Below are 25,282 nucleotides of genomic sequence, written 5' to 3' on the forward strand. Positions count from 1 at the left end.
TTGGCCATAGAGCCCGCAGCCGGCCAGAGGGGCGGAGCCTGTCGGAACCTGTCGGGCTCCCCCTGCCGTACGGAGGGCGGCTCTGTCAGCCGCCAGAGGCTGGAACTTTTAACCGCTCTGCGGGGAGACGCGCCCACGGAAGGGCCGTGGCGCAGTGGCAGAGCGCCTGCCTCGCAAGCAGAAGGTGCCGGGTTCTAGATCCTGAAGCGGCAAGGTTGGGATCCCCATCTAAAATCTTGGGTTGGGCACTGCCAGTCTGTTTGTAGCTGAATGTGTACCTTCCGGTATTCCACCAATGCTCACTCACATCACAAAGAGCTCATAACCCACCAGACACTGGAGAGACCTGTCAGGGGTAAGCGGGGACCAATGGTATCAAATATTATGGGAAACAGCCTTATCTAACCAAATAAACTGAAACCGACAGGGGGACAAATAGAAGAAGACACCTTCACCCTGGTATGGTTCCCCTTTATCACATACACAGCCCAACAAGACGACAACAAGAATCGGCTGACGGCATACGAATCAAACTGGCAAACCTGATAAAACACACGCACACATATCCCATGCACACACAAAAACAAATCTCACAACAGCCAGCCAAAGACAACCAACCTCACCCTAGGCCACCTCCAACCTCTCTCCCCACCAAGGAAATACGACAAGCGAATAGTAAGAGAACCCACACAAGTGACACTGACACAAGACCCCACACATACACTAAGTAGAAGAATAGAAGCATTGCCACAGTTTTGTACAGTGGTGCCCCGCAAGACGAATGCCTCGCAAGACGGAAAACCCGCTAGACGAAAGGGTTTTCCGTTTTGGAGGTGCTTCGCAAAACGAATTTCCTATGGGCTTGCTTCGCAAGACGAAAATGTCTTGCGAGTTCCTGCGGGTTTTTTTTCCTCCCCCCCTTTTCCCAAGCCGCTAAGCCGCTTAACATCTGATCCGCTAAGCCGCTTTTCAGCTGATCCGCTAAGCCGCTTAGCAGCTGATCCGCAAAGCCGCTTATCAGCTGATCCGCTAAGCTGCTTAACCGCTTATCAGCTGATCCGCTAAGCCCGCTAAGCCGCTAATGGGCTTGCTTTGCAAGACGAATAAACCGCAAGACGAAGAGACTCGCGGAACGGATTCTTTTCGTCTTGCGAGGCACCACTGTATATGTATTTAAGCTGCATACGTAAGAGGCTCGTTTATAATTAGATTTTGGGAATGATTGATGATTTTATGTAGCTGCATTGCTTTATGCTTTGTGGGTCATATTATAAAGTACTGTAGTTGTGTTCTATGTTCTAAATCAAGCACCCTGCTAGGAGTTGTTTCTTTTTGTTTTCAATGTTTATGTTTGCGAACTGCCGAGATCTATGGGTATAGGGCGGTATGCAATAATAAATAAATAAATAAATAAATAATCAATTTAAAAATGGTGTGGCGTGAGCAATTTTTTAGTCTGAAAGTGTAGCCCAGAAAAAAAAAATGTTTGAGAACTACTGGTGTAGATAGTACAGGGAGAAATGGACCCCAGAGGTCTGACCTTGGCAGAAGACCACTTCCTAGGATTGTGGTTTAGACGTGGGCAGACTAACTTTGTCTCTCATTGTCAGTGGCACGACTTCTTTCTTTCTGACAGATTTGCCATGTCCCAAGCAGCCGAGAGACAAAGCACCTCTCGCAATAACTATACGGTAGTTTCTGTTATGAGCCATGGGGCTGTGGAGAGTGTATGGCTTTTGCTTTAATTTTGATACTCAGTGCTTTATAGATTGTCATTGTTTCACTGATTGCTAATTATTCTATATGATTTATGCTGCATTTCTGATCTTCCATTATGCTCTGTCACATTACTATTTATTGTCTGTAAGCTGCTTAGGGATTCAATTTGAATGAAAAGTGTCGTAGAAATATAATTCATACACCCATCCATCAATCTGTCGACACCTGGAAATTGTCCCTTGTTTAAGCTCCACTCGCCCTGTTGCTCAAACTTTGCTTCCTGCCTTGCCCTAGTACCCTGCCTCTTGGGTTGCATTTCGCTTCAGTGTTTCTTAACTCCCTGCCTTTTCCTGAATTGGTTTGTACTAACTTTGGTTAGTATTGTTGGTTGTGAGTTGGGACAAAGTTACTGTTCTGGACCATACGCTTGCATCTTTGTTTTTTGTTTTTTGTTTAATAGATATTTATTAGAAGTTTAAAAATTGCAGAAAAAAGAAGAAAAGAAAAGAACAAAAAATTTAACAAGACATCCATTACAATTCATAAAAAAGGAAAGAAAAAATAAAATAAAAAAGAAAACATAAAAACCAATACAACAATACAGCAATACAACAGTACAGCAATACAGAACAATAACATTAAAACACACATCCAATATTCCATATCTTTATCTTTCATTTACTTGTTTCATCGACCTCCTCACACCTCCCTTTTTGTATTCTAGTTTAATTAATTGTTTCAGCAAATTCTTTCCATCTTTCTCAAATTTTGTTGAGTAATTTATCTTAACGGTCTAACCTATTAATTAACTCAGCGAATCCTTTCCATCTTTCACTATATTCTGTCGTTCAATTTACCTTAATTTATTTGAACCTTATCTTACCATAAAATACCTTAAAACTTAAAACTTAATACTTATTTATACATAACTCCTTGTATCCTTTCTACTAAAGCCAAATAGTTTCATTCCAACATTTTCCCTAATACTCGTTAATTTTACACTAATTCTCAAAATAAATTTTAAAAGCTTTCTTCCAATCTTCATCCAACGTCTCTTCTTCCTGGTCTCGGGTTTTGTCAGTCCTTACTGTCCATTCCATCTAGTCCATCAACCTGGTGATCTTATGTCCGAGGCTCTTAAGTCTTTTCCATGTCCCTTCTGCAGATCTTCTTTTTGTTTATACCTGCACTTTACCTTGTCTTTTGTTGATCTTTTTCTTAATTTCATTCCTTTCTCATTGGGGAGTAGGTCTCGAGGGGACTCCAATCCAAAAATATCTCCATCTCACCTCAGCAGGTCAGCCCATTCCCCCCAGTCCCACTCCCCACAGTCAACACTGTAGTCCAGAAAGTATTTAAGAGCATGTTTCAAAGTCCCTCCAAAATTAAGAGCCCTCACAACTCCAGACCCCCCCCCCTGGTCCACTCCAGATTCAGTCTTCAAGAACAGCGGCTTATGCTCCTGCAGGGCCTCGGGTCTCTCCATTTGTGTTACTTGAGGTTCAACAGCATCCTCCTCCATTATCTTCTGCACTTGCTCTTGCCCTGTCAAAACAGGTTCCTGGGTTGGTTCCTGAATGATTTCTATATGAGTATTCACCGTTTGTCCAAAGTTTTTAACTGCAACAGTCATCAAATGCATCTTCTCATGCATCTGCTCCAACAAAGCGCTTGTCTTGCAAAAAGCAAGTAACAAAACTTCTTCTAAACACATTTTTATTCAAGGTCAGAGTCTGGTCTCACGATCCTAATCTCCACAGCTGTGAAATCCCCAGGTCGACTCCAGCAACAATTTAACAAGCTCCCTCTAGAGGAGTATTTGTATCCATCTTTTGAAAGCAGGTCCAACAAAAGAAGATTACTTTCATTTTCCAAATATTTTGTTTCTTTTGAATGCAAAAGGCAACATTGGAATCAATTTGTTTCTCTTTTTTAACTATCTGTCAAAAGACAGAAAATCGGGTCTTGCCGCCGCATTCACAGTCAATGAACTTCCCCATAAATTTCTGTCTCTGACACCCCGTTCCCAGGTTTGAGACGGTGGAAATTTATCTTTCTTTACTCTCTCTCCTGCAGGCTTGAACAATAAAAAATCCCCCCCTTTTCTCCAGCTTCCAGGAGGGGTTTTGGTGGTTATAACTGAAGGAAATTTAGACCTTTATATACGACTTTCCAGACTTTAGCTTGCAAAATTTTTGCTTCAATCTATTTACAAAAACGGAAGACGGACTTCCTGTTTGGAACCTTCCCGCTTCAGTGCCAAATTAAAATGTTTCTTAATCCAATTTTCCGTTCTACTCACGGGTACTTGTTTAGAGTCCAATTGTCCACAGGAAAAAGTCAGCACTCTCCGGCAACGGCTGTGCGGCTTCACTCCGTAGTAGCGGTCGATTCAAAACACCGCGCCGCTCACCCCACGTCGCTTCGGGTCCCCGAAAAAGGATTTCCCTGCGAGTAGGGGAGGCGCTCCTGGTGTCAGCCGAATCCCACATTCCCAGGCTTCCTCCGCCTGGGATTTTTGAGGGGTCTCCGCCTTCGCCGCGGCGGCAAGACCCGATTTTCGCGGAGTGGGTTCCTCTCGGTCAGAGGAACTCCGCCATTGCCGATGGCGCTAACCCGGAAGTCTTACACGCTTGCATCTTTGTAGTAAGAAGCAGCTATAGAATAGAAGGGCTCACTGGTTGTGAGAAATCCTCTTTAGCCCTGGAGCAGAAGAATTTACGGCTGGTTAATTTGTTGTTAGGGGTGCGGGTGGCACTGTGGGTTAAACCACAGAGCCTAGGACTTGCCGATCAGAAGGTCGGTGGTTCAAATCCCCATGACGGGGTGAGCTCCCGTTGCTCGGTCCCTGCTCCTGCCAACCTAGCAGTTCAAAAGAACGTCAAAGTGCAAGTAGATAAATAGGTACCACTCCGGCGGGAAGGTAAACGGCATTTCCGTGCGCTGCTCTGGTTCACCAGAAGCGGCTTAGTCATGCTGGCCACATGACCTGGAAGCTGTTACGCCTGCTCCCTCGGCCAATAAAGCGAGATGAGCGCCGCAACCCCAGAGTCGGTCACGACTGGACCTAATGGTCAGGGGTCCCTTTACCTAATTTGTTGTTGCATGTGTGTGGCTAACGGTGGCTAACGGTTTCCTGTGAAGCCTTTGGCATAACCTCAGAGTGCAATGAGGTTGAGGGTTGCAGAATTGAAATAATCACACATTCTTCTCTCCTTTTCTGCTGTTCCCCATTTATTTCCCTCTTCCTTTGTCGACCACTGTGCATCTGTATCCTATCATTGGGTGGATTGGAAGCTAATACTATTCTAGAAATGTTGTTTTTGTGCTGATTTCCAGTTGGCTAGGCCGTCAAGGCAGGAGCCAGGCTTTTCATATGTTGTAAAGTACTACATAGACCAGGGTGGCCTTCCAGATGTAGCTGACCTCCTATAAGTCCGAGGCAGTATAGTCAGTGGTTAGGGATGGTGGGGGTTGCAGTTCAGCAAGATCTGGGAAGGCCACAGGTTCTCCAGCCCTGCTTTAGCAGTTTGGCTGTTACTTCTGCACGGTTGCTTCTCATGCCACACTGGTAATGTAGGAAAACAGAGAACAAACGCGAGGGGCGTATTATGCTGGTAACTGCCTACAGCAGTGCCATTTGCTCCCAGCTCTGAAAAATACACACTGTTAACTCTGCAGATGTGTGATGGTCGAGAACAAACCTCCAGTATTCCTGGAGGCCAAGGGCATGCCTTGTCAAAGAGCTTTAAAAAACAAAACGGCAAGCCAGCAACAACTTCCTTATATATAGAAAGCCCATTTGTTGTGCAATAATGTGCATTGGTTGCTGGTCAGGCATACTCACCCATGATGAGACAATAGTTTGTGGCACAGTAATTTAGGTGGCAAAAGCCTTCCCGAATCATAGGAGTTGAAAAGGCCACCCAGAGGCAAATAATGAGTTTTCACACACAGCTCACAGATGAAACTCATACAATTCCGGTCACTGAGCACTTCCAGACTGCTGCAATTTTGAGGTGAGATTCAGTCAGATACAGTGGTACCTTGAGTTAAGTACGGTACGTAATTCGTTCCGGAGGTCCGTTCTTAACCTGAAACTGTTCTTAACCTGAAGCACCACTTTAGTGAATGGGGCCTCCTGCTGCCGCTACACCGCCAGAGCACGATTTCTGTTCTCATCCTGAAGCAAAGTTCTTAACCCGAGGTACTATTTCTGGGTTAGCGGAGTCTGTAACCTGAAGCGTATGTAACCTGAAGCGTATGTAACCCGAGGTACCACTGTACCACCAAATTCAGGTTCCACAATTAAAGGCGATTTGGTGCTTTTGGGCAAGAAACCCACTTCTCCAAATTGGATGTTTTGCAGCAAGGAAAGCAATGAAGAAAACGTACAGGAAGGTGCGGGATGGCAGTGACTTGATGTAGCATCACGCAACCTCCTTGCAAACACATCTGAACAAATGCTCAGTAAAAAACAACAGCTGGCATGGTCTAACCCTGCAAACTTAGTGCCAACGAATTGGGGCGAATGCTCAATAAACAGGTCATCTGGAATTGACCCCCCCCCTCTGTATTTTGCGAAGCACTGAGCTGAGAGCAGTTCACGTCGGATTGCCAGGTGTTTGATAATTTCCCTGTTTTTGCAATCGAGACAAACAGCAGAAACAGGAGGATTTTCAAGTCCCTGATGATGGACTATCATCAATCATTATATCCACAGGTCAACGTCAGCCTTATTCAGCTCCTGCTTTAATTATCCCTGTGTACTGCTGCAGCCAGAATTAGTCATCTCCATGATGCATTAACATAAGAAGGACAATTAATTCCCAGCACCACATGTCTCCGTTAAATGGAGATTCAGAGGACAAAGTAAAGGCATTAATGACACCAGATAATGCAGAAGGCGAGAGCCACTGCCAGGCAGTCTCTAGCTGTTCTTTAGGAAATGGTGTGTTACACAATCAACATATAAAATATGTAAGGAAGGCACATTTGGCTCATCTACTCCACTTAACACAGTCTGGGCAGAATACATGGGTCTCCTTCCTTTCAAGAGCTATGTGGCAATGATAGAGGCTTCTGTTTGGGGGCTTTCTAGACAACGAACACCGCTGCCCGCCAAATGCATTAACTGTACTCCTGTTTGTAACTTTAAAACAAATATCAAAGGGCTGCACAGCCTTAAAAAAAAAAGGTTTACTCCCCCCCCCTCACAAAATGGCTGCTTATTGCTGCAAAAGAAAAGGGCTTATTTGATGTTTATTTCTTTGGTGCTTGCATTTATTTATTGGATAAATCCCACCTCTACCTCCGAAGAGACTCAAGGTGGCTAACAAATAGTAATTCACAGAGAAATGTAATCCTTAATCACCCCCTAGTGTACACTTAATCAATTAACAGTATCTTCAACTAATAATTTTGCCTTTTATCTATAAAGTCAGTGATTCAGAGCAATTAATTTGTTACTGCCTACTTGTGCAGGTCTGAATTTTATTCTCCCCCCCCCCCATTTCTTCAGTCTGGTTAATGAGCTATAGCATTACTTGAAATCCTTTTGACCATGCTTCACTTTATAGGGGAAGCCAAAGGCAGCTCAGTACACAGAAATAAGCTGATTAAATTCATTGGGGTTTACTCCCATGTTTTAGGGTTTTATGGTTGTAGCCTAAATGTAATTAGAAAGTGTTTTTTTCAAGAACAGTTTTGCAGCTGACAGGTACACCAAGGAAACAGTTAATGTCTAACGAACTTGTTAAAATACATACATTTCCTGTAACAGCATCACAAAAGGTGCAGACACAGAGGGGGAAGTGATGTCATTCACCATGAGTGATGTAACAGGCGCTGTTCAATAGGTGCCTGCGAGTCTCAGGTAAGCATAGAGAACACAGATACAGTGGTACCTCGGGTTAAGTACTTAATTCGTTCTGGAGGTCTGTTCTTAACTTGAAACTGTTCTTAACCTGAAGCACCACTTTAGCTAATGGGGCCTGCCGCTGCGCCGCCGGAGTACGATTTCTGTTCTCACCCTGAAGCAAAGTTCTTAACCTGAGGTACTATTTCTGGGTTAGTGGAGTCTGTAACCTGAAGCGTATGTAACCCGAGGTACCACTGTACTCAAAACGGCAATGAATATTCCAGCTGCGAGGGATTTCCCTTTTTGTCAGCAAGAAATGTTGAAATTTGAGTGTTGGGAAGAATGTGACCGTCCCACAACCTTGAGGGAATCTATCTGGTTTCCCACTATAAATGTGTAGTTCTGTTTTTGTTGGTCACTACCTCTCTGAGAACAATGAAAAGAAAGAGATTGCAAAGTGGGAGAGCATGCCAGCCTTTGTTTTTCTATACTAAGATTGGAGGCATTCTTAGAATCTTTCTTGAGATGATAGCACAGTTCACATACAGTGGTTACCTCTGGTTACGTACTTAATTCGTTCCGGATGTCCGTTCTTAACCTGAAACTGTTCTTAACCTGAAGCACCACTTTAGCTAATGGGGCCTCCCGCTGCCTCCGCGTTGCCAGAGCACGATTTCTGTTCTCATCCTGAAGCAAAGTTCTTAACCCGAGGTACTATTTCTGAGTTAGCGGAGTCTGTAACCTGAAGCGTATGTAACCCGAGGTTCCACTGTACTGAGAGGAGTGAGATTTGCAAGGAGTCAGAGCCCACAGGGCCTCTCATCCCCAATGGACATTGAATGGAGGACGCAGCCAACACAATGGTTCCATTCCATTCCAAGCCTCTTGTGACACATTGGGCTGCGCTGGTGCACGTGCAACTAAAGCAAGATGAATGCTCATTGTCATATAAGTGCCCCATAAATCAGAATGAATGCTCAGTGAAGACCAGACATAGTCTAACCATTGTGTAAGCTTTGCGCAAGCAAATCAGGATGAATGCTCAATAAATGGGTCATCTGGAGAAGCCAGGCTCAGTAAGTAGGAACAGAATCAAGCTGTTTTCATCAATCGTACCAACAATGCCTTCATCTGGAATTTGTCACTTTTTAATGTGTGGCGGAAGACAGAAGAGAGTTCTTTTTGGAATCAATGCACACCTGAGGGAAGGCATCCAAACTTCTATCGGCTTTACATTTAAATTAGAGATGTAAGAAATGCAGAAGGCAATTTAAGCATCCCTTGCAGTTAAATTGCCAAGAATGGGCTCTGTGCCTCAGCACATCCAAAGTGTCTTTTGCAAAACAAACCTCCACTAATCTGGGGTTGGGTGTGAGCAGTGGCGTAGCGTGGGGGGTGCAGGGGGGGCCGGCCGCACCAGGCGCAACATCTGGGGGTTAGGGTTAGGGGGCGCAAATCCACAGGTTAGGGGGCGCAAATCCACGGGTTAGGGGGCGCAAATTACTTGCCTTGCCCTGGGTGCTGACAACCCACGCTACGCCACTGGGTGTGAGGACGAATAATGTGCCTCATTTTGAAAACAAAGCACTGGCTCCATGTTTCTCATGTCACCAGACTTCCAGAGCCTTGCCCACGAATGGTGGAACATACCAAATTCAGTGCCCTCCTTGTAGAAAGCTAATATGCCAAATCCTTTAGTTGTTATTTTTATATGCTTCACCCTCACTCCACCCTTCGAGGTTAGGCTGCTGTTCCCATTTTACAGATGGGAAAATGGATAGAATCTCATCAAAACGTCCATAGCTGTGCATGAATTAAAAGCACAGTCTCTTGGGGCCCAAGCCTGGACCTTTAATTGTATATGAATATGAAAATATGCCTCCATTTAATATGGATTTTCAAAAACTAGTTTGGGAAGCTTCTGGCCACAATTTGCATCTTTGGTTCCTAATACAGTTGACAATAGTATACAGAGAGCATGTGTAAAGGTAAAGGGTAAAGGGACCCCTGACCATTAGGTCCAGTCGTGGCCGACTCTGGGGTTGCAGCGCTCATCTCGCTTTATTGGCCGAGGGAGCCGGTGTACAGCTTCCGGGTCATGTGGCCAGCATGACTAAGCCGCTTCTGGCGAACCAGAGCAGCGCATGGAAATGCCGTTTATCTTCCCACCGGAGCGGTACCTATTTATCTACTTGCACTTTGACGTGCTTTCGAACTGCTAGGTTGGCAGTAGCAGGGACCGAGCTATGGGAGCTCACCCCGTCGCGGGGATTCGAACTGCCGACCTGATCGGCAAGTCCTAGGCTCTGTGGTTTAACCCACAGCGCCACCCGAGTCCCAGAGAGCATGTTGCATACCCTCAAACCCTTGCTTGCAGTCTGCTTTGAATCAGCTCTCCCCCTCCCTGTCATTTTAGGTGTAATTGTGACCTATACTCATCATCAAATACCACCTTATAAAATAAACAATCACACCTTTAATTGCAGAAATATGCACAGATGCAGCTTGTTGTGATGAAGAGGTGTGTGAGTCCAAACCAGATTGCGTCTAGGCAGTCAGTATTATGATGATGATGATGATGATGATGATGATGATGATGATGATGATGCCACCCATCTGACCGGGTTACCCCAGCCACATGTGGAGAAATTCAAGCATGGTGCTCACCTGCCAGAGTAGGCACAAGAGGGCTGAACGATCAAGGGTTTGCTGGGGTCCCCAATACCGGCAAAGAACCCACACCCCAACAGCACTGGCATTCTCAGTTTGCACACAGGGTGTCCCAAGAAGGCGCTCTGAATTAATCTTGTGTCTATATGCCTGGCTTCTCCCATTTATGATGCCTCAGCAAGCTTGAGCTGCCTTATACAGTGGTACCTCAGGTTAAGAATTTAATCCGTTCTTAACATGAAACTGTTCTTAACCTGAAGCACCACTTTAGCTAATGGGGCGCCCCACTGTTGCTGCGCCGCTGCTGCGCGATTTCCGTTCTCATCCTGAAGCAAAGTTCTAAACCCAAGGTACTATTTCTGGGTTAGCGGAGTCTGTAACCTGAAGCGTATGTAACCTGAAGCGTATGTAACCTGAGGTACCACTGTATTTGAGTCAGGCTACTGGTTCACCTCACTTTGATTGTCTACATCAGCAGTAGTCCTCCTGAGGTGGTGGACTACAACGCTCATCAGCTCCAGCCAACTTTGAATTGTAGTCTAAAACATCTGGAGGTTACCATATTGGTGTATGTTGACTGACAACAGCACTCCAGGGTTTCAGACAGGGGAAATTTCCAGTTCGGGTTGCCACCTGTGTTCGGGTGAAATACAGGGTGGGGTATTGCGGTTGGGGGATGATTCCCCCCCCATTTGTTGCTGAAGTGATTTCAAAGCAATCCATGACGATTTATAGGCGCCTGACAGGATGTCCCTTCTAGAATTTGTCTCACACACGAGAATTTGTAAATTTGCCTGTGCTTGGCTACCCAGAGCTTAAATACATGATCTTTCACATACCCTTTCAATCACATGCATTTGGAGACGATCCCTGACTTGGAAGAGAGCGAGTGAGAGAGCGAGTGTGAGAGAGAGTACAGTTGGTACCTCAGGTTACATACGCTTCAGGTTACAGACTCCGCTAACCCAGAAATAGTACCTCGGCTTAAGAACTTTGCTTCAGGATGAGAACAGAAATCGTGCAGCAGCGGCACAGCAGCAGCAGGAGACCCCATTAGCTAAAATGGTGCTTCAGGTTAAGAACAGTTTCAGGTTAAGAACGGACCTTCGGAACGAATTAAGTACTTAACCCAAGGTACCACTGTACAGTCATACCTCGGGTTGAAGTAGCTTCAGGTTAAGTATTTTCGGGTTGCGCTCCGCGGCGACCTGGAAGTAACAGAACGCATTACTTCTGGGTTTCGCCGCTCAAAATGACGTCATGCGCATGTGCAGAAGCGGCAAAATGTGACCCGTGCACACCCAGACGCGCAGTTGTGTGTTACGTTCTACTCAGGATGCAAACGGGGCTCCGGAACGGATCCTGTTCGCATCCAGAGGTACCACTGTACTGGAAGGAATGCTACTGGAAGGAATTTTTTAATTTTGTTTTGAGAGCGAGAGAAAGAAAGAAAGAAAGAAAGAAAGAAAGAAAGAAAGAAAGACCTGAAATACAGGACAAAACCAGGGGCTTTATTTCACCCAAGTCAAAGACCCAGTTTTACACACCCACACACCCACCCTTGGCCATTTGTGTACACACGCACACAGGCTGGGAGCTTCAATGGCACCCCTCTGGAGGCTTCACCTGGGGCAAAAAACCTGGCTAGCCCCACTGTAGCTATGGCACTGGCACTTGTATCAGTACAAGATGTAGCGTTTTATAGTGAACTATGGGACAATCCAGTATTATACAGGACAGGGAGCAACCCTATTCCCAGACCTATCTGGAGATGCTGGGATTCGAATCCAGTACCTGCAGGAAAAGCAGATGTTCTGCCACCGAGCTACAGCCCTTGCCTGACTCTTCCTGATGTGCTGTTCTTCACCAAGGAGCTGGCGCCGGCGTCCACCTCTGCACCGTGTGAGTGATGGCTGCCAGCCCTGCGTTACTATGGTGCAGCGGCGGTTAAGCAAGATAAAAGAAGGATGTTAATTGTGATGGATTTCTGCGGTGGGGAAAAAGCTAAGGAGAAAAAGGCTGAGTCTCCATGGTTGATATCATCCTTTATATCATTGTTAAAGAGGAGCAGTTTTTGATATACAATGCATTTGTCATCTTCTTGTGCTTCCTATGAAAATGTGTACATAGTACAGATACCAGAGAGAATTCAACACTTTATACACTTGAAGGCATTCAGAGATCGGTAGTTGGGGGAAAAAGAAATTATAATGGCACAATATCAAGGCTTTTGATGCTACTGGATGGATATATCTACACTGAGATGGCGCATATAGAGAAGTGTGTACGTATTTATCTATACATATATGTACATATATATATATATATATTATAATAATATATATCGTATATTTTATACATAAGAAATATAAAATGAGCATGAAGTAGTAAAAACGGTCAAATTAAAAAGGGGGGAAAAGAGGTCAAACTCGAGCCCTATCTTCAAAAGCTTTCAAGCAGAGAAGTAGAAAGAACCAAATTAAAACTAAAGAAAGGTAAACATATCTCCACCCCCCCTCCTCAATGCAGAGACCCCCTGCTTCTTTCCAGAAAGGTCCAGCCATGGCAGAGTTGCAGCGTCTTTGGGAAATAAGGGCCTCGATATATTCGGGAGGCTGAATACAAACAACAAACACCCCTTTCACAAGCAAGTCCGGACCGCCAAGCCCTGGAATAATCAGGATCGAAATAAAACAAAGCCTTTTCGAAAGGGAAAAGCAAATAAAACCAAAGCGACGATGAGATTTTATTGCAAAAGCTCTTAAAGATAAGGAGAACTTTGGACCTGGGAAGGCTGCCCATGCAGCGAATCTTGGTTAATGTTGAGGGAAGAGGCAGGCACGAGATGCTGTGGAGACCCAGGCTGGGAGAGGTCAGCCAGTTGCTTCCAAAAATGAAAAACCACCCATGTCGGCAGATCTCCTCTCCACCCCCCCCCCAAAAAATCTGAGAGCTGGCTCTGAAGGGCATCAAAACAAGCAGGCAAAAAGAGTCCTAGAGGCAGTTTTCGTAGCCATCAGGGCCCATGTCTCTTGTAGGGCTGCAGGTGGATATCTGGGGCACCTTCAGGTTTCTTCTCCAGCCCTTCCATTAATCCCCATAATATAAGCAGAACGTCTGTCTTCCCACCACCACCTCTGCTTTTCCCTTCGCACCCATTGGGTCATAAGGCATAGGAGGAGCAGAGACCTAACCCAGTGCCACTCTGCCTCACACACACAGACACACCAGAGATGGACTTGAATAATCCAGATTTTGCATTCTGACTGCTGGTTCTTCCAGCCTGTTCAGATCCCAGCTGGTGTACTTTATAACTTGGACAGCTCCGTTGACTTGTGGGCCAACCCCAGCCGAACCACCAACACTGGAGTGGGAGAAGGCATCAACAAATGCGACCCTCAAAAGGGAGGGTGAGGAATACCAAGTCACCCCTCCCTCCTCATCCCTGCCTGCTAAGGCCTCTAGTTTCCAGCTCTGTCGAGCTGTACAGCTCAATGCAAAATTCTTATGGACCTTTCTCTCCTCCCAAAGAGACCAGGAGTGATTCACACGTGCACCTTCTCTCAGGACAAAGCTGGGCAGACAAGCTTGCCAGATTCCTTCTGCAACACCAAATTCTGGCCAAGCCTCTCCACCAATGTCAATCCCTCTGTTTGGCAGAGCAGTTGATTGGGCAATCTCTGGATAACAAACCTGGGCTTTTCTGAAGGTGGTTTTCAATGGGATTGTCAAAACTGACTGACAGGGACTCTTCCAGGGTTTCAGGCAAGGGGCTCTCCCAGGAGCACTTGGGGGGGGCAGGGATTAAACCTGGAGCCTTCTGCATGCCACGCAGATGATCTGCCACTGAGCTATAGTAGGAATCAGGAGCAGGTGGGAGCCCCTTTTGTGAAGAGGTCATCCCCTCTTCATCCTGATAGTTTTCCACCACCGCTCTTGTCTTCTCATGATGGGCACTGCGAACAGGTTGCGTGGGAAGCTGAATCAGTATATAAGGAAGCCCAAACCACTCTGCCTAATCCTTCCCTCCCCCCCTGCATGGTACTTGACCCTCCCAGCTTGGGAAAGCTCCCTCCCAAAGGATCTTGGTGACCTCCCTGTTGTACAATCAGGTGGTTGTAACACAGTTGTTCCAAAACAGGACATGGTGGTGGGATTCTGCAAATCTCCTGTACTGGGTAAATCCAGGAGGCCTTGCTTGCTAAGACTACTGTCATCATCACTCCCCTGAGCTGATTTTTATTCCTGTCTATGCCGACAATGCGTTAGAGCAAACATTAAAAAACCCCAAATAAAAATGTTTTACACCATTAGCATGCAATTGCCTGGAGACCTTCTATGTGTTTTTTGGTGGTGGTATGTCCCTCAGCCCATCACTGCTGGAAAACTCCTGGCTGAAAGTTAAGATGGGTTATGCCTGCCAAATGCCCGTAGAAATTAAGGGGCAACAGGTTTTCTGTGTTGCACCAAAGCGGAGCTATCATTGTCACTAGCCTACAGGCAGGTCCTTTCTGTCCTTTTGTAGTGTGGTGCTGAGGCAGGAACTGGCACTGGTCACCCTTACACATCTGCACAGCCAAAGAAATGATGCTGTGTCCCTTCTGCCTGTAGGACTGGGCTATAAGTTGCCATGCCTCTGTAGAAGGTAGGGGAGAGGAATCCCAGGGTCAAATTCAGCAGGGTAGGGTGCTTGCATCTTCTCCTTTCAGAAGCTGCAGAACCCTCAAGTGAGGCTCATTTGAAAGCAATCTAGTTTTGTACCCTACTGAGAAATGGCAGACTTCTCTCTGAACCTTACTTTTCACGTAACCCCTAAGAACATGCACAGAAGGGGCCCAGGGCAGCTCGTAGTAACACCAACGTTTTGAACTTTGGAACAGCTCATCTGCCAATCATTCCTCTGCCTCTCTTGGGGGGTGAACAAAGGGAATCAGGTAGTTGGGCGAGACAACAGGTGATATTCAGGTGGGCCCTCACAGTTCAGTTACGGTCTTGCTACAGGGAAAGCCTCAGCTGTGGCCTCCCACAACACACAGCAAGGTGGTGATACGGATGACGGTGGGAGGGAGGGAATGGAATTGATGTAGCACCTCCTTTGGATACGGCAAGGGGCCCTTACGAAACCGAATGCTGCGGGGGAACAGTTTGGCTGGCACTCCTGTAGGTTCTTCTTGGCATCGACGTTGAAAGAAAAAAAAGGGCCTTCACGCAAGGTGGCTGACACCAACAAGGCATGGGGTAGCGTGGAGGCCAAAGGGTGGGGGGGGCACATAGGCAGTCAAGACTTCTCCGCATGTGGACTGGAGAAGGCGGTATCCTCTCCTCCACTTGGCAGCTCTTCTGTTGAGTTAAGAGTCCGAGGGCACTCACAGGGACAAGAGCAGAAACTGGTGTGGACCTGGTAGAACAGATAACCCCCACCCCGTCCCCCACCCCTCTGTCCAGTTTGCTCCGTGTGCGTATCGCTGCCTTGGCCTGGGGCGGATGGGTTGAGGAGAGGCCGGATCCAGCTTGCCTCCCCCTGGGAGTCTTGAGATAGAGGCCCTGACGAGTCAGTTGGCAGGTTCATGGGCTGGGCCAGGGCTGCTCAGCGAAGGTCCTTCCCTTTGGTAGTGTTAGTTGTACATCCAGTGGTCAGTTAGCAAGTAAAGTCCTCAAACGTTCCCCGGGCCGGATGGTGAGGTAGGATGTTGGCCGCGTACGTCATGCCCGCTGGGTGGCCTCGGATGCTCTCGCACGGATTCTGGGTTTGCAGCGGGGGGAGAGGAGAGAGGAACACAGTGGGCATTGCAATTAGCACCGTAAACATGAAATGATAACGAATGGGGTGGCGTGTGCAGTTCCAGGATTTGGGGACCTTCTAGCAGTGCGGCGTCCAGGTTTGAGTGCTGGACGGTGACCCAGGAGACCAGGGTTTGAATCCCCGCTGAACCATGAAACTCACTGGGTGACCTTGGGCAGTCACTGTCTCTCAGCCTAACCTACTTCATAAAATCAGGATCCAGGGAAAGGTCACTAAAAAGGTCACATTTGGTGTGTGCACCCGCATAGGGAGATGACGATCATATGTAACCTTTGAAGCAGCAGCTATGCTTAGTATCAAAACTTCCTTGGTTCCAGAAGTTTCCGAGGGATGGTTAAGTTGCATTGTGCCATGAGACTGGAGGCTACAGAATGACTACTTCATTGTGCGATAAGCTTTTAAGTGGCTGCTGGTCATATTCTGAATCCACTCTTGGGGGATCTCTATGCTGAAAACTAATTTAACAGTGATTTGGCATTATACTATAGAATTACAATAGTTTGCTATATTCTTAACTTATCCTGGTGTCTTCCAGATGTTTGGGGCTACAAGTTCCATCAGTACCAGTCGGCATGGTGGGGGCACCAGACTGGAGAAAGATTATTTAATCCTACAGTTGTAAATAACAGTGACTCCCTCTTGCCAGGGCATCTTGGGAGCTGTAGTTGTGCATATGTGTGTAAAGGTAAAGGACCCCTGGACGGTTAAGTCCAGTCAAAGGCGACTATGGGGTTGTGGCGCTCATCTCGCTTCAGGCCGAGGGAGCCGGCATTTGTCCACAGACAGCTTTCTGGGTCATGTGGGCAGCAGGACTAAACTGGCGCAACGGGACACCGTGACGGAAACCAGGGCGCATGGAAATGCCGTTTACCTTCCCACCACAGTGGTACCTATTTATCTACTTGCACTGGCATGCTTTCAGACTGCTAGGTTGGCAGGAGCTGGGAAAGAGCATTGGGAGCTCACCCCGTCGCTGGGATTCGAACCACCAACCTTCTGATGGGCAAGCCCAAGAGGCTCAGTGGTTTAGCCCACAGCACCACCCGCATCCCTATGTGTATGTGTCTGTGTGGTGCTGGTAAGGGATCCTTTGTAAAGAAGTGGCAGGCGCTTCTCCAAACTGCAAGTCCCAAAATTTGTTGCGGTTAATTGGGATAGTTAAAGTGGTATGAGCATGATCTAATCAGTTACATTGCTAGTGCAAACGGAGGGGGGCGGGGGGAGCAATGTCACGCGACATGGGAATGCACGGCACAATGTGGCAAATAGCTTAGACACTCACGTGGCGTTTCACATCATCCAGACTCAGGGCTACCCCTTTGTCGCTGTTGTTGCTTTTGTGTTTCTTCTGGCATTTGCCGCGGCGAAAGAAGCGGAACTTGATAATCTAGAGATGGAAGTGAGGAGGAAGGCTGTCGGTTTCAAGTAAACCATTCGCAAAACGGCCATGCCGTTTTGTCGCTTAGGACTGTGGCTGGTGCCTCAGAGCAGCGGAGAGGAAAATGGAGGGAAGGTTAGGGTGCTCCGTTTGCTGCTATGGGCATGTCTGCACAATGGTAAAGGAGGCAAAGATTGGGACCATCAGCATCTTGGTGCTGGGAGAACCTTGCTGGGAGACGCTATAATGCAGCGGTAGCTAACCCTCAATTCAGCGGTCCCATATAGCCCTGCCCATATTTCTAGTCCCCCCAAGACACCACCAATTTCAGCAGGGGAAGATTGAAATACAGCATGGGATTGAACAGAGCCTATGGCCATGGTGGAGATGCAAATCACCAGTGTGGTGTAGTGGTTAAGAGCGGTAGATTCGTAATCTGGGGAACCGGGTTTGATTCCCTGCTCCTCCACATGCAGCTGCTGGGTGACCTTGGGTTAGTCACACTTCTCTGAAGTCTCTCAGCCCCACTCACCTCACAGCGTGTTTGTTGTGGGGGAGGAAGGGAAAGGAGAATGTTAGCTGCTTTGAGACTCCTTCGGGTAGTGATAAAGCGGGATATCAAATCCAAACTCTTCAAACTCTTCTTCCTCCCTGATCATCAGATTCCTTGTTTGATGTATGGAGAGGAGCCGACCATCCTCTCTCCTTAGCTGATCTGCATGGGTCAGCTCAATTGTGTGTGTGTGTGAGCATGCGTGGGAGTGCGTGGCTGGCCACACCTATTTCTGACCATGCCCACTGGTGGCATACGGTCCCCAGAGGATTGGCCAAGGGGGAATGTGGTTTTCAGGCTGCAACGGGAAGGTAGCCCTGCAAGACTGTCTTAGCTTAGACGGCTGAGAACCCCAAGTAAAGATGCATTTGCAACTGTGAGGAAGGGGCATTTTCCTACCGCCACAAAGCATCATTAGATTCAGACCACTTTCCACCTCCCTAAAAGCTCAGAGCACCTCCCATATAGTCCCCAGGAGAGTCTCCCATCCAGGCCTTGTTTTAGCAGTGGAAAGGCTTTGTGTGCCTTTGAAAAGATTCTCTAGACGGTAAGCAGATCTGTACCCCATTCCCCATCATGCTCCAGGGAGCCAAACTCACTTCATAGGCGTAGTCAAATAGCTCCAGCACAGTTAACAGGCTGGCTCCAATGAACAGCCCCATCTGTCCCCCGATGTCACCTGCAGGCAAGAGGAGAGGGGAGCAATAATCAGGTACTGAGATTGAGGCACATTTCTCTGGATCCCTAATCTCAACACTCAGCTTTCCAGACTTGGTTGGTCCAATCTATGCTGGCAGGGGAGGTTGGCAGGGACATGGTGGTTTAAGAAGCCCAATGTGGTCTGGAGAGAGGATTTCCCCTCCCCCCATAATTTTTATTAAATTTTCTGTTTTACATTTTAGAATATTCATTTAAACAACCTTAAAGTATCAATGACATCCCTCCTTCTCTTTCCATGGTTCATTTTGAACAACATAAAGGTAAAGGGACTCCTGACCATTAGGTCCAGTCGTGGCCGACTCTGGGGTTGCGGCGCTCATCTCGCTTTATTGGCCGAGGGAGCTGGTGTCCAGCTTCTGGGTCATGGGGCCAGCATGACTAAGCCGCTTCTGGCGAACCAGAGCAGCGCACGGAAACACCATTTACCTTCCCGCCGGAGCAGTACCTATTTATCTACTTGCACTTTGGTGGGCTTTCGAACTGCTAGGTTGGCAGGAGCACGGAGCTCGAACCGCCGACCTTCTGATCGGCAAGTCCTAGGCTCTGTGGTTTAACCCACAGAGCCACCCACGTCCCTTTTGCATAACATAAATCCCTGCATATTTTAAATAAACTAAACCATTCAGTATTCCATTATTACATCCATCAAAACTGTTGATTTTAACTTAATGCTGCCCATGTTTTCAAATATACACATTCCCCCCCCCATATTCAATAAACATTTTCCAGTCTTCTTTAAACGTATGTTCTTCTTGTTCTCTTATTCTATATGTTAGGTCCGCAAGCAGCACATATTCCACCAGTTAAAATTGCCATTCTTCTTTAGATGGGACTTGGCTCGTTTTCCATTTTGGGCCTAACAAAACACGGGCTGCAGTGCTGTGGTCTGGAGAGAGGGATGCCAATTGTCTGACATTTTGCTTGACTTGCCTGCCTTAGGTTTGGTATTTATCAGGTACTTTGTGGAATAAATCAGGTGTTTGGATATATCTCCCCTGCCATTCCTCTCAAATGAGCCTGTTTTAAATATTTCTGTTGAACTCCCCAGCCTGGTCCATTGGATTGTTCTCTGACATGCCAACATGTGCTCCAAACTCCTGTTTGTCCAAACCTCTCCTGCTTTTCCCCAAATGTCAAGGCCCCACCCACTAAAAAAATCAAAAGCCATGCTTGGCTCCATCCACTGGCCGAGTCTTGTTCAAACCACACTTTGGCAATCCTAGTTTGCCACCCTCCACTCGTTTCTGATGTTGCCATGCAATTACTAATACCTATCTTTACAGCCATATTTTTCTTTACAGCATTGGACTTTCCTTTTGCTTCTGGACATATCCGCAACTGAGCAACCTTTCAGCTTTGGCTCAGCCACTTCATCAGCTCTGAATCTACTTGTGCTTGTCCTCTGCTCTTCTCAGTAGTATGTTGGACGCCTTCTGACCTGAGGGGCTCATCTTCCAGCATCATAACTTTTATATGCCTGTTGTCTTTGTCCATGGAGTTTTCTTGGCAGGGGTACTGGAGTGGCTCCTGCTCCAGATGGATCACGTTTGGTCAAAACTCTCCACTATAACTTGTCCATCTTGGGTGGCCCTGCACGGCATAGTTCATAGCTTTTCTGAGTTATTCAAGCCCCTTCGCCATGGCAAGGCAGTGATCCATGAAGGGGCAGTGATCCATGAAGGGAATCACTGAGAGCTGGACCATAAAGAAGGCTGATCGCCGAAGAATTGATGCTTTTGAATTATGGTGCTGGAGGAGACTCTTGAGAGTCCCATGGACTGCAAGAAGATCAAACCTATCCATTCTGAAGGAAATCAGCCCTGAGTGCTCACTGGAAGGACAGATCCTGAAGCTGAGGCTCCAGTACTTTGGCCACCTCATGAGAAGAGAAGACTCCCTGGAAAAGACCCTGATGTTGGGAAAGATGGAGAGCACAAGGAGAAGGGGACGACAGAGGATGAGATGGTTGGACAGTGTTCTCGAAGTTACCAGCATGAGTTTGACCAAACTGCAGGAGGCAGTGGAAGACAGGAGTGCCTGGCGTGCTCTGGTCCATGGGGTCACGAAGAGTCGGACACGACTAAACGACTAAACAACTAAACAACAACATCTTTGCAGCCTTAAATGTTGGTGGCTGGTGCCCACTAGCCTGGTAGGGAGGAAAGTGGGAAGTCCAGACAGTAGGCAGAGTCTGAGCCCATGACAGACTGAACGAAATAATTCTAGTTTGGTCCCCTCCTGCTCCCTGTTGAGTTCCATAAGGGGGTGACACCAAGACTTAGGAGGAGGAAGCTCCCAGGCAATGCCACTCTCTGGGCTGTTTGTAAGTAAGAAAGAAGACTGGTACATGGGGTGGCGTCGGCGGTTGGGGGCAGACTGAGGTTGGTGGGGCAGTGCCCAGTTGCCCTAATGGAGCAGCCTCCATTAGTGGAGCAGGCTTAAGGATTGTAAGTTTACTTGGAGGTGGGAAAGGAACGTTGGGATTCCCCCATTCTGGCATTCTGCACTTGGGTTGTTGTTTTCCGCACAGCTGTAGAATGGCAAGCTCCGATTACATCTGCATTTTGAGGACTATAGACAGGCACCAAAGTCACCCCAAAGGAGTAAGAGAAATTAGGAGGTGTGCATCAGTTGCTGTCCCCACCCTCAAAAGAAGAAGATAATCTCACCCAGAAGTCCAGCCACTTCGTATGCTTTTTTCTGTTCAATGGTCTCATAGTTCAGAGCTTCAAAGAAAATGTCCAGTACCAGGATGTTCTCCCTGTACGGGAGGAAGCGAAGTGATTACAAGCTTCTAAAACAAGCATCTGCCTGGCAGTGACCAAAGTATCTACCCTCAACCAGCCTTATAAATAATGCCTAGCACCACCATGGGCACTTACCTGCCTGGACCCAAGATTTAGAGATGTAGCAGGTATCAACCTAAGGTGCTCAGCCTTCAAGAAACAGAGACCCTCCTAATATTTTGTAGGATAGGATTACCTTTCCAGCTGGTGGACCACATCCTTATATTCCCCCCTAACACTCCCCTGGGCCATTTTGACACCACACAGATTGAAATTAGACTGTAAGGACTAAGGCAGAGGGGCTTTGGCGCAAGGGTCAGCAAACTTTTTCAGCTGGGGGCTGGTCCACTGCCCTTCAGACCTTATGGGGGCCCAGACTATATTTTGAAGGGGGGGGGGAATGAACGAATTCCTATGCCCCACAAATAACCCAGAGATGCATTTTAAATAAAAGGACACATTCCACTCATGTAAAAACACGCTGATTCCCGGACAGTCCGCAGGCCGGATTTAGAAGGCGATTGGGCTGGATCTAACCCCCGGGCCTTAGTTTGCTTACCCATGCTTTGGAGGGTTATTGTCTGGAAACCTTTATTTTGGCAGGGAGCTGTATCTTTACCTGCCCCTCATCTGATGCCACACATGTTGGGGAGCTAGGTGTGGCTTGACTAAAATGGCCTTTTAAAAAATTCCTTCATGGCAAGCAAAACTTTGCTTTCAGGGCTGTTGGGCCTGCTGCAAAACACAGCGCTTTGGGGATTCCCACCTTTGTAACTTTGGAGAAGAGACTCAAATTTGCACCCCTAGACCTAAGTTTGCACCAGGAATTTTGCATCATGGGCCTGTGCCCCAAATCTCCTAAGTACTCAGCAATGCCCCAAGCTTGCTGTTCGGGCTTGACCTCCCTTGCTCGAGCGCAGGGTGCAGAAATAATGATGGCAAGCAGATTGGACAGGCAGTGGTGTCTGTGGCTGAGGCAGGCAGCAACACTCACCCAATGTACTGCTCGCTCTTGTTGTATTTCTTGGCCAGGTACTTGGCTGATGCCTTACTGGGAATCTTGACCATGGAGAGCTCCTTGCCATAGCGGGTGACGTTGCAAGGCATCTCACACACACAGTAGTCGTTGTCCTTCTCCACCAAGAAGTCTGTGGCAGCAGGGAAGGAGAAGCAGATGTCAGTTCGAAACAAGAGTGTTTTGGGGAAAGAGATATGGATTACTGCACTTGCGTTAAGCTCTTCCTTTAGAATCTGAAAGGGTCCATCCATGTGACTCGAAGGGTCTTCCAACCAGGGACAGGTATCATTCATTCATTCATTCATTCATTCATTCATTCATTCATTCCTCGCCCATCTGCCAGGGTTTCCCCAACCACTCTGGGTGGCTCCCAACAGAATATTAAAAACATGATAAAACATCAAACATTAAAAACTTCCCAAAACAGGGCTGCCTTCAGATGTCTTCTAAAAGTCAGATAGTTGTTTATTTCCTTGACATCTGATGGGAGGGCGTTCCACAGGGCAGGTGCCACAACCGAGAAGGCCCTCTTCCCTGTAACTTCACTTCTCACTGGGAGGGAACCACCAGAAGGCCCTCAGCGCTGGACCATAGTTTCCGGGCTGAACGATGGGGGTGCAGACGCTCCTTCAGGTATACTGGGCCGAGGTCATTTAGGGCTTTAAAGGTCAGCACCAACACTTTGAATTGTGCTTGGAAACGTACTGGGAGCCAATGTAGGTCTTTCAGGAGTGGTGTTATGTGGTCCCGGCGGCCACTCCCAGCCACCAGTCTAGCTGCCGCATTCTGGATTAGTTGTAGTTTCCAAGTCACTTTCAAAGGTAGCCCCAAGTAGAGCGCATTGCAGTAGTCCAAGCAGGAGATAACCAGAGCATGCACCACTCTGGAGAGACAGTCCGTGGGCAGATAGGGTCTCAGCCTGTATACCAGATGGAGCTGGTAGACAGCTGCCCTGGACACAGAATTGACCTGCGCCTCCATGGACAGCTGTGAGTCCAAAATGACTCCCAGGCTGCGCACCTGGTCCTTCGGGGCACTGTTACCCCATGTCTATGTCCACATAGACACCATCATCATATTTTTATTATTGATATGCTGCCCATCTGCTTACCAAGAGCGGGGTCTGCACACTCCTTGTATTGCTCAGGGGTGCAGTAGGGAGCATCACCTGCAGGGAAACAGAAAAGCAAGCAAATCACACCACAAAGTTACATATCACGGTGAGACTCTATTCTGACCTCCTGCATTCACAAGCAGTGAAATTTAACCAGGGAGGGGAATTTGCAATGTTCTGCAAAGCCCACACATCTCCCTGCTTTGCATGAGTGCAAATGGGATTCCTCATTCTACCCATAAAGGTGAACTGAAAGAGGAGGGGGCAACCTGCATGTTTAAATTGCTGCAGTTTTGTGATAAAGGGGTTGTGGCTTCTCTGCACCAGGCGATCCTTAAACTCCAAGAGATGCTGCGTCCCCCACCTCTCTCCTTTGTTCTGTCCACTTTCACTGCTAAGGAAGCCGACGGCATCTTTTTAGAGCTGGCATTTCCCTGGTTGAGCTGCCCAGATGATTAACCTTGCTATGCCTTTGCATGCAAGGTAGATAAGCTCCGTGGTTTTCTCTAGTGGCTTTTCGATGCAGAAGTGTCTCCTACACAGCGAGGGAAGGACATTTCAGCTCCCTGCCCCCTCTTAAGAAGCTGAGCTCTGAGTCAGCTGGAACATCTTGTATTCCTCACTACAGTGGGACCTCTGGTTGTGAACCGGATCCGTTGCAACATGAAAAGAATGCAACCTGCAGCGGCGTGTCTGCACACGTGCGGGTTGCGATTCGCTGCTTCTGCGCATGTGCGTGACGTCATTTTGCGCTTCTGCGCATGCGCAAGTGCCGAAACCCGGAAGTAACCCTTTTCGGTACTTCTGGGTCGTCGCGGGATGTAACCTGAAAGAACGTAACATGAAGCGGATGTAACATGAGGTATGACTGTAATCTTTTGTGGTTAGATTAGAAGCTTGTATCATTCCTAATTCCTGTGTGGAGATCATTCACTGCTGATAGAAATACAGCAAGTCAGAAGGAAGGGTGGGGCTGAGGCTTTTCCCTTGACATGCTAGCTTTCTATGTGTGGGGAGAGGGGATTTTCTCCATTGGGGGGAAAGATTCAAAAGCTGAATTCCCTAGGAATCATATCTGTAAAAACTGCTGAAGCCTTGCCCAGAGAGTTAACGGGTTGGGTTTTGTTAAGTCCTGCCCACAGAGTGGCCTTGTTCTCACATCAACACTAAGCCAAGCCAAGAGTGTGGGCACCTTAGCAAAAATTAAGTCCACTTCACTCCTCCCATAGTCCTGTTGCTGCCACACTACCCAGAGTTTGTCATGGTTTGGCTTAGCACTATATGTGAACAAACCACAAGCGGGAAATCAAGAATATACCTTGGTTACAGCTCATGGTTTGTTGGGACTTGGGAGTGATACAAACCATGAGTCTGGGTTTGCACGTAATATTAAGCCAAACCATGGCTTGGTCTTGGATTGTGCAGTGGCGGCAGTAGAACCGAGGAGCAAAGCAGCCATGATTTTCGCTCTGGGGATCCTCGTGCTTGTTCTGTCTGGCTAGGTTTGGCTTCATGCTGTGTGTGAATCGGGCCGTGTAGCAAGCAAAACACAGTACAGTTAGTGAAAACATAGTCCTAAAAGAGACAGTGGACACTCGGGTTGCGAACGTGATCCATGCGGGATGCATGTTCGCAACCTGCAATGTTCGCAACCTGCGTCT

At 47.4% G+C, this 25,282-nt stretch overlaps 1 protein-coding gene and 1 long non-coding RNA gene across 5 annotated transcripts in view; one reads left to right on the forward strand and one right to left on the reverse strand.

The window, feature by feature from the left end:
- Window positions 1–5,656: 5,656 nt before the first annotated feature.
- On the forward strand, window positions 5,657–13,185 carry LOC308580288. Its single transcript, XR_014004786.1, has 2 exons — window positions 5,657–5,738; window positions 12,121–13,185. It is a non-coding gene; the product is annotated as an uncharacterized lncRNA (long non-coding RNA).
- A 1,989-nt stretch (window positions 13,186–15,174) lies between these two features.
- ASIC1 (acid sensing ion channel subunit 1) overlaps window positions 15,175–25,282 on the reverse strand; it is a 222,981-nt gene continuing 212,873 nt past the window's right edge. For all 4 annotated transcript variants that reach the window (XM_081181421.1, XM_081181419.1, XM_081181420.1 and 1 more), the window contains 6 exons: window positions 23,619–23,675; window positions 22,484–22,637; window positions 21,373–21,464; window positions 18,583–18,662; window positions 17,335–17,439; window positions 15,175–15,992 (listed from right to left, as the gene is read on the reverse strand). In XM_081181421.1, the coding sequence (XP_081037547.1) occupies window positions 15,888–15,992; window positions 17,335–17,439; window positions 18,583–18,662; window positions 21,373–21,464; window positions 22,484–22,637; window positions 23,619–23,675 (593 nt within the window). In that variant the 3' untranslated portion in view covers window positions 15,175–15,887. The remainder of the gene's footprint in view (window positions 15,993–17,334; window positions 17,440–18,582; window positions 18,663–21,372; window positions 21,465–22,483; window positions 22,638–23,618; window positions 23,676–25,282) is intronic.

The sequence above is a fragment of the Podarcis bocagei genome (assembly GCF_964188305.1).
Source record: "Podarcis bocagei genome assembly, chromosome: 2".
Classification (NCBI taxonomy): domain Eukaryota; kingdom Metazoa; phylum Chordata; class Lepidosauria; order Squamata; family Lacertidae; genus Podarcis; species Podarcis bocagei.